The sequence below is a fragment of the Protopterus annectens genome, chromosome 12.part0, assembly GCF_019279795.1.
Source record: "Protopterus annectens isolate FY-2018-M chromosome 12.part0, PAN1.0, whole genome shotgun sequence".
Lineage (NCBI taxonomy): Eukaryota > Metazoa > Chordata > Ceratodontiformes > Protopteridae > Protopterus > Protopterus annectens.
In genome coordinates, this window is record NC_056746.1 from 674,709,445 (window position 1) to 674,724,032 (window position 14,588).

Genomic DNA, 14,588 nt, shown 5'->3' on the forward strand with positions numbered 1-14,588 from the left:
TTTTAGTAGAAATTATTTGCCTTGTTTTAATAAAACAGGTACCATATCGTGCTTCAAGTCAGAGTTTGATTTTCCACACATTTGCATCCAAGAAGTAAATAGGTGGTAAAAATAAAGACATGCATTATTAATCATAGAAAAATGATTTTTAATTGACAGTAGATTAAAGTGAGATTTCTTTCTTTTTTCACAGGGCAGCCATTTGAGAACACCTTAATTATGAACTCTGCTTTGGCAAATGTAATCTGTTCCATAGTCTTTGGACACAGGTTTGAATATGATGATAAGAAGTTCATTCGCTTTTTAAACATCATTAATGACAGCGTTAGAATAAGTGGAACATTGTTTATAAGGGTAAGTAGATCTATATTTTAATTGTTTGTGTTTTCCTGAAAAAAAAAAAAAAGTACCACCCAGATGTCACAGGGAAGTTTTAATAGTATTTTGTTTCTAGTGCTTTCATTTCAGGATCAGAGGAACTTTATCAGAAAACAAGTAACTACTTCCTGGATACATTTAAAAAGCCTTAAAGATGCCAACATTTTTAAAGTGACAGTGCTAAAAAGTGTTGGGACAAGAACCAAAATTTCTTTATAAGAATAGTAAAAATCTTAAATTCATTTTTGAACACAACAGGGACTGTCTTGATATTGTTATTCGGAATGCTGGTATGGGAAGATGTGGTACCTGCAGACAGTGCAGGTTTATTTTACAAGGCACCTTTTTTTCTGTGGCAGGGTACCCCAAATTATTATCTGTAAGAGATAAATACAATTGTGAAATGAAGGGGGTAGTTTATGAGGGATTTTCGTTCTTCCTGCCCAGTTTTTTATATTGGTAAGAGTATTGGTCCCTTGAGAAAAAAGATTCACCAGCATCTATATGCAATCAAAATAACACATACATTGAATGCTTTGTAAAAGCATTCAGTAGTGTGTAAAGAATTTAGGAAATGTATGTTTACTATTTTGGAAAAAGTTCCTGTGCTTATTAGAGGAGGTGACTGGGAGGTGAGATTGGAGCAACGTGAACTTTATTGGCAGCTGCTTCTGAATGCTGGGGCTTACCATGGCTTGAATGATTTTATTTTTATCAAACCTGTTTGAAAGCTAAAGCTGCTACTATTTGGTTTTATTATGACTTGTTTCTATATTTAAAAGAAAACCGATATATATATATATATATATATATTTTTAATATATAAAATGGTTTATATATATGATGTTTTTTAAATAGAATGCATTTAACTGTTGCACTTGCACTACAGCACTTAACACTTTAGTATGTCATGTTAACATTTATGCACTTTTTAGCACTGTCACTTTAAAAATGTTGGCACCTTTGAGGCTTCTTTAATGTATCCAGGAATTAGTCGCTTTGTTTTCTGAGGAAGTTCCTTTGATCCTGGAAGGAAAGCGTTAAAACCAAAATACTATTAAGTTTCTTGTGACATCTGGGTGTTTTTTTTTTTTTTTTTTGTTTGTTTTATTTATACAGTTTATTGGTACATTTTTTCATGGATTTTATTGTTTTCCTAAATAAATGCATGCAGTATTAAAATGGTATGGTTGATGTTCTACATAAAGATGACATGTCTAGATATAAAAATATAAAAAAAGTTATGGTGCTTAGCAGCATTTAAATCTTTTCAAATATTTATTTTTATAGAAAGATGACCAGTTATAGTACATTTTTAATTCATTGTATTGATTAATATGTTGACCAGTAGCACATATCAATATGTATTACAAATAAATAAAAAGCAAACAAATAGTAAGAAGAATTGCACACTCACATTTCAATTAGCATTATATAGGCTGTTTAGAGCTTGCCCATGCATCCGGATGTACATTTAATCACTTGGCTTAAGTCAATTAACCTCAAAGTGTTTAAGTCAAAGAAGATCTGTAAATCTGTTAGTGATATTTTTGGAGGACTCTATCCAACTTTCACTGTTTTATGTAAGACCTAAAATCTGAAGAAAGGATGCATTCATTAACTGCTTCCATATAAGCAAATCATTGAAAGAAAGAGAAGTTAAATGTTTGCATTTATTTCTTCTGAAAATGTAAAGATGTGAACTAAAATGACTGTTTACAGTTTATTTTCGTATTTTATTGATATATGAAGTACTGCAATGTTGTGTGCACTCTATAACAATATAGGACATGATAGAAATATTTCATTTTGACTTGATGTGTGACATAATTGATAACTATCAGCCCTTTTTACTAAACATGAGTGGTTCTCAACTTTATTTCACACGCGAATATTCTAAAGAAGTTTCCAAAGATGTTTTTAAAATTCTTTTTGCAATTAAAACTTTACAACTATTATTTGATTATTCATCTCCATATCATTATATTTCAAGGGCAGTAAGTGTATGCCAAAATGTCAAACTTTAATACATATTCTGAAAAAATGTTTAAACCACCACAACACTGCACATTCTCATAATATAGAACAAGGGAGGATATATAATAATACTAATAATAATAATAATAATAATTATAATAATAATAATAATGTAAATTGATTTATTTAAAAGAAAAGCATATTTTCTAGACATGTTCATTGTTTCAAATGCCTCATTTGTACACTAAATAAGGCCTGCATTCAGAAACATTTAAAACTGCCACACTCATAAACATTCAGATCTGATTTCTCTGTTAAATGTTGTCCTTTTGCCTGCATTGTAACATCTGCACCATAGTTAAAATATCTGTATTTTTTCTGCCTTCCATTCTGGTACCTTTTCAGTGTGGTATAGTGTATTCCTACATTAATACTCTCTCTCTCTCTGTAAAGTAGAAACCAGTATTGAGTCGCTCAGTCATCACCTACATTAGAATACTTTTTCAGTGCAGCATGGTGTACACATGAGTAGTATTTTAAAGTATTGTTCCAATACTTTCTCAGATAAGCTAGGAGCTAGTATTTGTTATTAGGTACACTTTTGTGTAGTATAGTATGTACTTGTGTCCATTATATTTTATTATTCCCCTGGAAGCTAGAAATCAATATTTAATTGCTCATTAAGCTATTAAGCAGCATCTGACTACTCGCCTATTATCAATGATTAATTAATTCTCCCTATCTTGTTCTACTAAATCTAGTAAAGTGTGTTATTGAACAGAAGCATAGATTACTAAACAGTAGTTATTTACAACCACTCCAAGGAAATGCAGTTTCCATCCCATAAACAAATAATTGTTCAGTTATCTTTCACAATTATCATTGGACCATAGCCTTCTCTACCATGATCTTAGACACTCCACCCTTTAGGGAGATAGACAGAGGTATATCCAAGCTTGGCATGCAGGCCTCTGAAGCTGAAAAGACAATTGTCTGGAGCAGTAATTTGCCACCTTTGAAATAGCTTGACAGCAGCTGCTCTTCTGTTGGGAACCAGTGTACGTCAGTATGGAGAATGATAGCTGGCAATCTACCTGCTTTGTCTTGTGCTTCTTTCATTATAGTTTCTATATATTGACTAAAACATTTACTGTATTATATTGCTATTTTTAAGTAGAGCGCATCTTCTGGACACAACGTAAAAAATTCCAGTGCAGCTTACATAAGGTGGCAGTGCTCAGCAGTTGGACTCATAGCAAAACAAAATCCTAAACCTGAAACCTTCCTGAGCCTCAAACATACTCATATCTATGTAATTAGTTAAACGTGGATTCAGTGCAATGATAGCACTCCCTTCATACTTGAGTTTAATACCTATGATTCTTTTAGACCTTCCAGGAACTGCAGGGGAAAATATGGATTCATCTACAACCCCACTATCTCATGTCAGATTCAGCATGATACTAACCTGGAACAGCTGGAACTTCTATTCACATTAACCAGGACTAGCTATCACATTATTGTCGATCACAGCTCCCCTTCTATATTACTTGCTGAAAAAATACCTGAATCTCTTGGAGGGAGACATCCCTAGTATTCCTGAATACTTTAATCGTAGGAAACTTCAAATACATATCTATATATATATATATATATATATATATATGCATCAGCTAACAAATAAGGTCAATGAATAAGCACTGCAGTTCCATAACTTTGTTCTAGTCAATTCCCTGCACCAAATTCTCCATCTTGCAACTAGATGCAGCAATCTCCTTGACCTTGCCCACCGCCATACTTCACCTCCTCCATGGTGCAGTCTGACTGCCAGGTTATCGTCTTCCTTAGAATCTTCTCCCTTAGAACTAGTCTGACCATACCTACAAGCCCTATTGCCTTCAGAAACCACTCCAGAGCCAGCCTATTATTTATTGACAACTTGGAAAAAATCAAATCCACATCTCCCAAAGATGCAGTTGCTAAGGCTGTAATATATAACAGAATACATGCATATGGTTGAAAGACACTGAAGTCACAGACAAGGATCAGTTAGTCCACACTGTCTATGTTAATATCATTCACAATTTTATCAGTCCAGGCATTAATTCCTATGTCATCCATCAGATAGCAAACTAAAGATCACTAACCGTGGGGGTTGGTTGCACCTTTTCTACCAATAAATATGTCACTAGTAGAGTCCCACAAGACTAGCCCTGAACCCACCCCACCCCCCTTTTTTAACATCTGCTTCTCCAGTGTAATGGTGTTTTCAAATGCCTATGGCTAAGCATATTCGCTGATGACTGCAAACTTGGACAGTGTCATTAAATGTCCTACAGGTATTCAGAACCTCCGGGTAGGGTTTGACCATGCCAGCAACTCACTACAAGTTAGCACAGAGGATTAAGGCTATCAGCAGTTAAGCTACTTTCTGTAGTCGGGATTCAGTTCCCTCACCCTCCATTTGGCTGCTGTATGATTGTTAGACAGTCATTTAAACAAACAGTGCTCTACAACAGTTAGGAAATTGGGTAAGGCATCTCACTGGTCTCATAAACTTCATGTCTAATGACCATGGTCTCAACCTCAACACCATAAAAATAATGGGTAATTTCATTTTTGAAACAAATCTATTCTACTGCTTAGCACATAAGCAGCACCCCTCATTAAAGCAATACAGTCATTAACTTTCTAAGCCCTGTCATCAAAAGTGAACTCTCCTTTGGCCTCCATTTCTCTGTTGTACTCAGGAAATCTTTAAAACATGCTCAGCTAATTAAGAAAGGAATTTAGTCTACATCTAAGAAAGTTGTAATTTTTCTCTGCATCTCCCTTATCAGACCAGTCATAAAATATAATGTCTCCTTGGGCACACAACTCTCATAACATCTTTCTCAACTCAAAAAGGCCTCAAAATTTTAAGAAAAAGAATCATAACACTAAGCTCTTTGAGCAACCATGCTAGACAAAAAGCTCCATCATTGTTCACTGTCTCTAAGTCTGTGTGACAGCATTTGCATAGCCTTTCACATTATAAAAGATGCCTTCCCAGATCTCCTTCAGTTCCAGAAAATAGAAAGCACTGTAAATACATATTCCAAAGATCTAAAGCTTCATAATGACAATAACAAGACCTAATAGCATGATATGCGTTTCACCCAATGTACTTGTTTATTAAGCTGCTCTTGCTTGCGATGCAAAGCAATATGTTGATCACATTTAAAACCATTTACAACTGGGCATGTGGTATAGGTTCATAGGTCTGTACAAGGCTAATGGCCCTAGCACCTTTACAAGCCTAGCCCATAGGATTACCCTGGCATCGTGACACCCGACCTTAGTTTCCAGTGCGTCTGTCAAGTAGAGCCACTGGAGTGATCCCCGGGTTGAATTTTCTATTTCCCATCTACTCATCAAGATTTCTCTTGAAGAGGGCCAGTGAGGTGTTCTGTTTGACATGTATGGGAAGTCTATTCCATAGCATGGGCAGTCTCTGGGTTATGAGCCTGTTCCTCCAGCATGTTCTGTTGATTGTGGTAATGAGGTCGAGGTCTCTGGAGCATGTGGTGCGGAAGGATTGGGATTTCTTGAGATGTAGCATTTCTAACAGAGCTGGGTCAGACATAGCTCTGTAAGTCAAGCAGAGATCAACTCTAAGTAGGCAATATGAGACAGAGAATAGTTGGAGTTTTTTGAGTCTGTCCATACAGGACAAGTGTTTAAGGCCTAGGATCCTCTTTGTGAGGTACTTTTGCGGCTTCTCCAGTTGTTGCAGGTGTCTAATGAGGTACATGCCAAATGGGGCATTGTACTCAATGATTGGCCTAATGACGGAAGAGTAGAGGGAGACAATGACCTCTTTCTTGCTGGATGCAAAACCCTTAGTAATGAGATGTGCCATATAGAAGGGCCTTCTGACCACAGTGGCAGTGTGGTGGTAAAAGAGAGGTTGCTGTCATCCTGTGTTCTCAGATCTCTTATAACACCTTTTGTGTTCAGTGGACTACCATCGATGTGGTAGTTCATGGGAAATGAGGTTTCCCCAAAGGGGATGATGATACATTTTTTGGCATTGAGCTTAAGGCCATGGTTCTGACACCAGTCCTTGGTCTCAGTGAGGCCTTTCTGTAGGATGTCATCATCACTTGGGGAGTTAATAATGGCTCCTAACTTGCAATCGTCTGTGAACTTTGTCAGCCAGAGACCCTTCATGTTGGACTGGACTTCTGAGAAGTAGATACCAAACAGTAGAGGGCCCAGGACCAATCCCTGTGGCTTTTATTGATTGGGTAGCTAATTCAGCTACAGATTTGCAGAATTGTTTGGCTATTTTTTTATGGTCTTCAGCTACTTGGTTAGTAATAACCTATGAATCTAAAATACCATAATTTGCTAGGTCATAAAATAGTCCAAAAAACAGAATGCAAATAACAGGAACTCAAGATTGTAGACTGCAACAATGTCTCAGCGACATAGCTCCTGATAACAATAGCAGATTTTCTGCAAGAATCTTTAAAATTTGCAGTGAGGAAACCTCCAGCACCTGAGAAATGTTTCTCCTTTTCATTGCAAAATATATATATAAAAAAAATACCTGTAGGCAGTTGCAGTTTTCTGGACATGAAAACACTACTGTCAGATAATAAAGGATGTTCATCAGAAATTATAACATTTCCTTATCAATGATCTTTGTAAAATGAGAAGAAGACATTTTCTGCTTCTTCAGTAAAATATAATTTCACTGTTACAACTAGACCTTTACATTTCTTAAAATTGTTTTCAGTTGTAAAACACCACTTTTAAAGGACTTGTACAATGAATCTAAACAGCAATAATCCAACATAGCCAGATGTTTGTTATATATATCCATTACCTGATTGTCAGTTGGAGTGAACAAATCTGGTCTCACAGTTCTTCTGCCATTCCATAAACATAACAGTTATCAGTACACCAAGGTTTGTCTGCAGTCGTATCAGCAAAGTGCTTCATAAACCAGATCTCACTTCTCATACAAGAAAGCACTTCTTTTATGAGTCACACACTACTGCAAATAGTATAGAAAATATTCTCATTTATTATGTACCAATATCAGAGGAATGGCAGTGAACTGTACTCATTCAGGATATTTTTGTCATCTGACAATTTTACTTAAAACAACCTGGGAGGGTAAAGCTGCCCTCGGGAAAAATAAACAGTGGTTAGAAATGAAATGATCTATTAAAGGAATTGTTTCATTCTATGAAAATAAATAGTACATCGTATTTAAGTCAGTTTTATACTAAGAGACCTTTGCATAATCTTTTAAGACAGGATTTAATATATTCTAAGCTTCAGGAGGGGTGTTCATCAAATTTATGCAGAGATATTAATTATTTAATTTATCTTATGCATGTCACTCCATTGTAGTTCTGCAAATGAGCTGTCACACTGTTTGAATTGTATGGATACTATACTGTATCACTGTCATCTATATTTATCTTCCCAAAGCTATACCAGTGCTGTTCTATAAACTGTTGCACTCTTTGAACTGTACAAAAAATTGAAACTATCTGTTGACACTTATGAATGTCTAACTGGCCAGGCAGTGGCTGGAAATGGTCTGTGCACCAGCCTATCTACCCATTTAGCAAAGTTAATAAATAAATAAAATAAATACATAAATAATGCTGAAGCTAACAAATATTTGTATTTGGAAGCTATCTGTATCTCGGAGATTACACACTTCCCTTTAATGTTAAGGATTGGGGATTTATTTGCCAGCAGGGACATCTAAGGCTCTACAGAATAGCTTTACCTGGAGAAACAGTGGATGGGAAAGGTTCATGACACTAAATAGTCTGAGAATAGTCTGATAATGGAGTGCATTTAAAGTAATTTAACTTGAGTAGTTTCACATAGCTTGAATGTTTTTAGTGTTTTAACTTAAGAACATTTTGACTTAAGTGTCTTTGGTGGTCACAGAAACATTTCTACTAAATGCTGTTAAGACAGCATGCAATCTATTCTCAATGATAACCATACAATCTGCTCCCAATGAAAAGCATGTCTGCCTGTCAGTAGTTCATAAAAATCTTTGGCTGCTTAGGCAGATATATTGCTTTGCATTTCAATATGCATATCTCTGACAGGAGTCTAATTTGTGGACATCTCCCGCTGGCAGCAGCACTGTACAATAAGGTTATTAAAAGTAGGCGAGATTATGATATCAACTTGGTGTGCATCAAACTCCACAATGCAACTGATACTGGCTGGCTAACCTTTCAGTTCTTTCACAACTTGTTTTATTATTTCTAGTTCATGATTTTCTTCTGCCATGTAATGCTGAGCACCACATCAACAAAGGCACTTCATCAGTGGCTCCATATGGAATGAAGCCCTCAGTGCACCTGCAGCCATTAAATTCAGGAGAGGTTTATAACCCATTACTGGGCTCTTCCACATTTTATGAATTGAGTCCCATCAGGGGAAGCTTCATTTGCATGGCTATTCTGACACTTAAGTAGTAAGCATAAACAGTTGCATATAAGGAGATGAGCAATAATGTAGGCACCTTTAAGAATTGCTTCAGGCTTTGTAAATTAGTTTTAATGTATACAAGCTCAGCTCTGCTGCAGAATATGTTTATCAGTTCCCCTTTTCATTACTCATTTAATTTGCACATTTTTTTAATTGTAGGTCTTCAGATATATCTTTCTAAGTTGGGCATAATGTCAGCTTCAGTCTTGTTAGCCTGTAGTGGTTTATATAATCCTGCTAAATATGAAATGTTTGCAGTGATTCATAGGAGAATGCTATACCCCTGTGAAGTGCTAATGTATCAAACGTTTACTGTGCAAGATGGTTCACAGCTGATTAGACTAATCGGATGTTGGTATAATGCAGGGCTTGATTCTTACATGGGGTAATTGGCTAGGCTTAAAATGGTCCACAAGGGCACTTAGCCTAGTAATAACCTATCATACTATCATAGACTTGTAGTAGCATTCTCAGATAATCATCTGCACATAGCGGCTATACACACTAATTAGGACTGTCCTACATACTGCATGTCTATGAACCCCAGCCTTTATCTCTGATGAACATTTGGCAGTATAATACTACAATTTAGAAACAACAATAAATGACGTTAGCAACTCTCCCTTGTGTACTTTCTTGAAGAAGAAAAATCATAACCTTAAAAAATAATTGTGTTCCTCTTTTATGAATTTACTCGCTCAGCTATGTAAGTGCAATTAGGGCCGGCTTCCTGGTGATTTTAGCAAGACTATACATTGTGCTATTAACAGATTAGAGCCAGCTTCTGAGAGACATAAAAATGTATGGCACTGTTATGGAAATATGTCAATATTCCATTGCTGCATGGAGATATATGCATTGTGATATATCGAATGTACTTATTTCTACCTTCATTCATCATAAGAAAGTATATTGATTATTTTTAATTCTAACATCTAAACCTTATTTTTAAACCAGCTAATATCATGCCTTGTCCTGTATTTGAGCATAGCATTTTTTCTGTGGCTATAACATGCATAGAAGAATATGACAGGCATTTATTGTAAATTAATCCAACCATTTAAAATGATTATGAATGTATATCACTATCAAAACAATCTAATGGTCCACTCTTAATCAAATCATTATGAAAATATGACTTTTCAAGGAGAGTCTTTAAAAGATATGAGCAAATGTTATATAGGTTCATAGGTTCATAGTTAGGTACTAGCCTATCGGCCCAATGGCCTACGTAAGCCTAGCCAGCACGGTACCATAGCTTACGCCACCCAAGAAAGTTATTTTCCTGTGCCACTGTCCAGCAGAGACACAGAAGTGATCCCCGGGGTGTATTTCCTATTTCCCATCCACTCATCAAGATTTTTCTTGAAGAGTGCTAATGAAGAACTTTGCTTGACATAGATGGGTAGCTTGTTCCAGAGTATAGGAAGTCTCTGGGACAGGAATCTATCCCTCCAGTGTGTCCTGTTTATTGTGGTGACAAGGGTTAGGTCTCTAGAGCATGTAGCTTGGAGGGATTGGGATTTCTTTAGGTGTAGCATGTCCAACAGCTCTGGGTTTGACATAGCTTTATATGTTAGGCAGAGATCACCTTGGAGTAGGCGATATGCTATGGCGTAAACCTGGAGTTTTCTGAGGCAGTCAGTGTAGGAAATTTGTGTGTTTGAGGCCAGTAATCCTCTTTGTGAGGTACGTCTGTGGCCTTTCCAGCTGCTGCAGATGTCTTGTGAGGTACATTCCAAAAGGGGCATTGTACTCTATAATGGGTCTAATGAGTGACGAGTAGAGGGGAACAATGACCTCTTTTTTCCTGGATGAGAACCTTTTATGATGAGGTGTGCCACGTAGAAGGACTTCCTGACTACTGTGGCGATGTGACTATCAAAGGAGAGACTACTGTCCACCTGGGTCCCAAGGTCTCTTATCATGTATTCAGTGTTAAATAGATTGCTGCCTATGTGGTAGTTCATGGGTACAGAGTTTTTACCAAAGGGGATGACACTGCACTTTTTGGCATTGAGCTTGAGGCCATGGCTCTGACACCAGGCATCTGTCTCAGTGAGGCCCTTCTGTAGGATGTCCACATCATTTGGGGACTTGACTATGGCTCCTAGTTTGCAGTCATCTGTGAACTTCATCAGCCAGAGGCCTTCTGTGTTAGCCTGTAGTTCAGAGAAGTCGATACCAAACAGGAGAGGTCCCAAGACAGAACCCTGTGGCACTCCACTTGTCACTGCCTTGAGGTCAGATTTGGAGTCTGCAACTTTTACAGTGTGGGTTCTGTCAGTGAGCCAGTTGGCAACCCATCTTGTGACGTAGGGATTTATACCTAGTTTAGTGAGTTTAGCTATAATTCTAGAATGGGGGATGGTGTCAAAAGCCTTGGCGAGGTCAAGATAGGCTGTGTGAACCACCTTACCCTCATCCACAGCTTTGATGACTGTCTCACAGAAGTCGATCATGTTCAGGAAGCATGATCTGCCTTTCACAAACCCGAACTGGGTGGGATCCAGAGTTTAGAGGTTACCAATGTCTTTGTTTATGAGTTCCATGATGATACGTTCCATGGCCTTGCAGACCAGGCTCATCAGGCTAATAGGTCGATAGTTCCCGGGATCAGTGGTGGCTCCCCCTTTGTGGAGTGGGATAACTGTTGCTGTGCGCTATTCAGTGGGCACAAAGCCTGATGCGAGGCTATTATTGAACATGGAGCTTAAGTGGGGAGCCAGTTCATTCTGAAGTTCATGTAAAACGCAGCCTGGGATGTTGTCCAGTCCCATGGATACTGTGTTTTTGGCTTTAGAGAGTGCAGCTTTTACCTGTGTAGTTGTGATTACAGGGACTCTGCATTCTTCCTGTATAGATATGGGCCCTTTAGGGAGTGAGAGGTGGGTAAAGTTAGCACTGAACCGATCTGCTAGGATGTTGGCAATATCAGCTGGTTCTGTCATTTTCATGCCTTTGTGTTGTAATTCAGAGCAGATCTGGGTGTTGCCATCTAGATTCTTGACATAGCTATAGAACGCTTTGTGGTTGTCCTTGGATTTAGTGGCAATTTTGTTTTCGTAGCTAGCTTTGGAAGATCTTATAAGAGATCTCAGCTTCTTACTGAGGCTGACCAGGGAGCTCCTCCACTCATGGGATTTTACTCTCTTTTGCAACAGTTTCTTCCTTCTGTTGTTTATGACAGGGGACCACCAGATTGGCTTCCTTTATTTGGAGGATAGCATCTTGGTTCTGTTTGGGATAGCACGATCCATGCACTCGTGTAAGTGCTTATAGAGTGCATTTGTGTAGGATTCAGCAGTTGTAACTGTATTGTACATCTGCATGGGTGTCACGACGTTCGTCACTTCTATCTTAAGAAGCATGAAGTTGGCTTTGGAGAAATTTTTTACTGTGGTTTCCTTAATGGGGGTGGGGGCAGGATGTGGATATAGACAAGCAGCAGGAATAATGGAGCAGAAATGAATTTGAAAATTAAGTAGACACTGGTAATGAATTTTATACCAATTAATTTATTCATTTTTAGAGCATCAAAGATGTAGTTTCTTTGCTCCCAAAAATAAATGAATAAAATGCAGTACTCAGCTTCTACAAAATGTGCCCACCTCACAGAGTAACGCACTTGGCTTGACCATCTAAGTCAATGAAACAACATCACATTAGACTTGTGTTGCAAGGCAGCATTCAAATGGTAGGCATGAAGTCATTACTGTTAGCATGCTTCTCCTGAAGGATATGAAGTCTGAAACTCAAACGTATATAATTATTTATTTACTTTAATCCTCAGTGATCTGCCAGAAAAAAAACACAAATTTTATGAGGAAAAGATCAAAAGGTTGAGGCAAAAATCTGGGCATTCTGCAAAAATATGAACAACTCTGAGATATAATGGAGTTGGGTTTGGCTGGATGAAAGTAGCTTGATGTTGTTTGTTTCTCATTTTCAAATATCCACTAGTATCTGGCTTTGCAGAATTAATATGCATTTGTGAGAATTAAGATCGACTACTTAACAATGCAATTGATATGCACAAACAGAGTAGGTATAATTGCTGGGGCTGTCTGTGAAGGAAAATGATTAGTTGGCTGCTGTTTGCTTAACATTCTGGCTTTGGAGGACTAGTATGATGTATATGAAGCAACTTGGAATATTTTAATGTGTGGCAATTATTTGTTTGAAACAAAGATGGTATGACTTCCAATTGCAAGAAGCAATGTTGCTTGGTTAACTTTGAGCATTAAGTATTGGATACAACTCATTTCTTCCTATAAATAAAACAATCAGTTTAATTTGTTTTTCTTGTGCTTGATTTCTGTTCAGGCCATCACCGAAGATTGGAAAAAAAGCTCACCTCAGAGCATTTATAACCTAATGTATTCTGGTGTATTGCAATCCCTTGTCCCCCAGCTTAATTTACTTTATACAGTGTAGTCTTCGTCACTTAGGGTGTGGTGAAAGGATTTAAGGAAAACCAAAGTTAAAGAGTAAGACTGAATTTCTTCCCTTAATCACAATTTTTGTTTAGACCATATAGAATGAAAAGGTTGTTTAAAAATGTAAAATGCACCTTAGAGCATCTAGAACCCCATGACTTTTGGAGGCCTTGAAACTTGCAGACTCCCAGCTTAATACAGTTATTTCCACAGTAGTTTTTTTCAGTGCAGTCTTGGTCATTTAGCATGTGTTGAAAGGATTTGGGGAAAAAACAAAAGTTGAAGAGCAACACTCAATTTCTGTCTTTAGTCATGATAATTGTTGAAGCCATCATTGCAAGAAAAATAGTTTAAAAAATGTAACATACACATAAGAGCATATGGAACCGCCATGGCTTCTCAGACACCTGGTTTAATGCAGTTATTCCCAACCCAGTTACTGCAGTGTAGTCTTGGTCAGGGTATGATTTAAATTGCAAGTTTGTGTGTTTATGGAATGGACTTACATCCACATATCTTTGTTCAAATCCACTATTTTATTCAGTAAAAGAGATTACTTGCTCAACAGTAGTACATCTGGAATGTTTTGTTTTACTAAAATCTGGTGGTTTTAAAAGTGAAGGAAGATATAACTAATTGCATCAATTCCCTTGACATGTCACATTTAGTAGAAAATATGACCCAAAGGTCATTAGGCCAGTATGAATATTTGAAAAGTGTTTCCAAGTTGCTTAGTGTATTGAACTAGGGTGAGGTGCAACATCCTCAAAAAGAGGAAGTAAAAATTTTGTTACAGAATTTTTTTTTGGTTGGGGTGGTGTTGTTCTGCAGTAAACACAAATGAGATCTTATGGTTTTGGAAAGGCTGTGTTTGCTTGTGCAAAATAAATCAGTGTTGTGTTGTACATCCCAGAGAAACAAAACTATTATAAAACCACTGCCGTTACTGATAAAACTCAGATACTTTGCAAGTTGGGCTATGGAAAAATGAATATACAAGTCATTATGTGGGCATGTGCAAATGTAACAAATACCAAGGTGTTTCATAGGAAACAGTTATACTTCATTGTAAAAGACATCTATTTATGGAATTACTGAAGGGTTCACTAACTTGTTATTTAGAAACTGTCTACCTCATTTGCCAAAGTGTATTCATGAAAAGAATGTATCTAAATTTTATTATTTTTTTGAGAAAAGTTAAGTCAATCAATTATGAACTTTTGCAATGTAAGGAGAGTTGATAGGAATGAATTCAAAACTGGTAACTTTGCAGTGTAT

The 14,588-nt window shown here is 37.0% G+C and overlaps 1 protein-coding gene across 1 annotated transcript in view; it reads left to right on the forward strand.

Moving 5' to 3' along the window:
- LOC122816780 (cytochrome P450 2K1-like) overlaps positions 1-14,588 on the forward strand; it is a 237,190-nt gene that overhangs the window by 76,877 nt on the left and 145,725 nt on the right. The window contains exon 4 of the mRNA XM_044089797.1: positions 194-354. Coding sequence (XP_043945732.1) covers positions 194-354 — 161 coding nt within the window. The remainder of the gene's footprint in view (positions 1-193; positions 355-14,588) is intronic.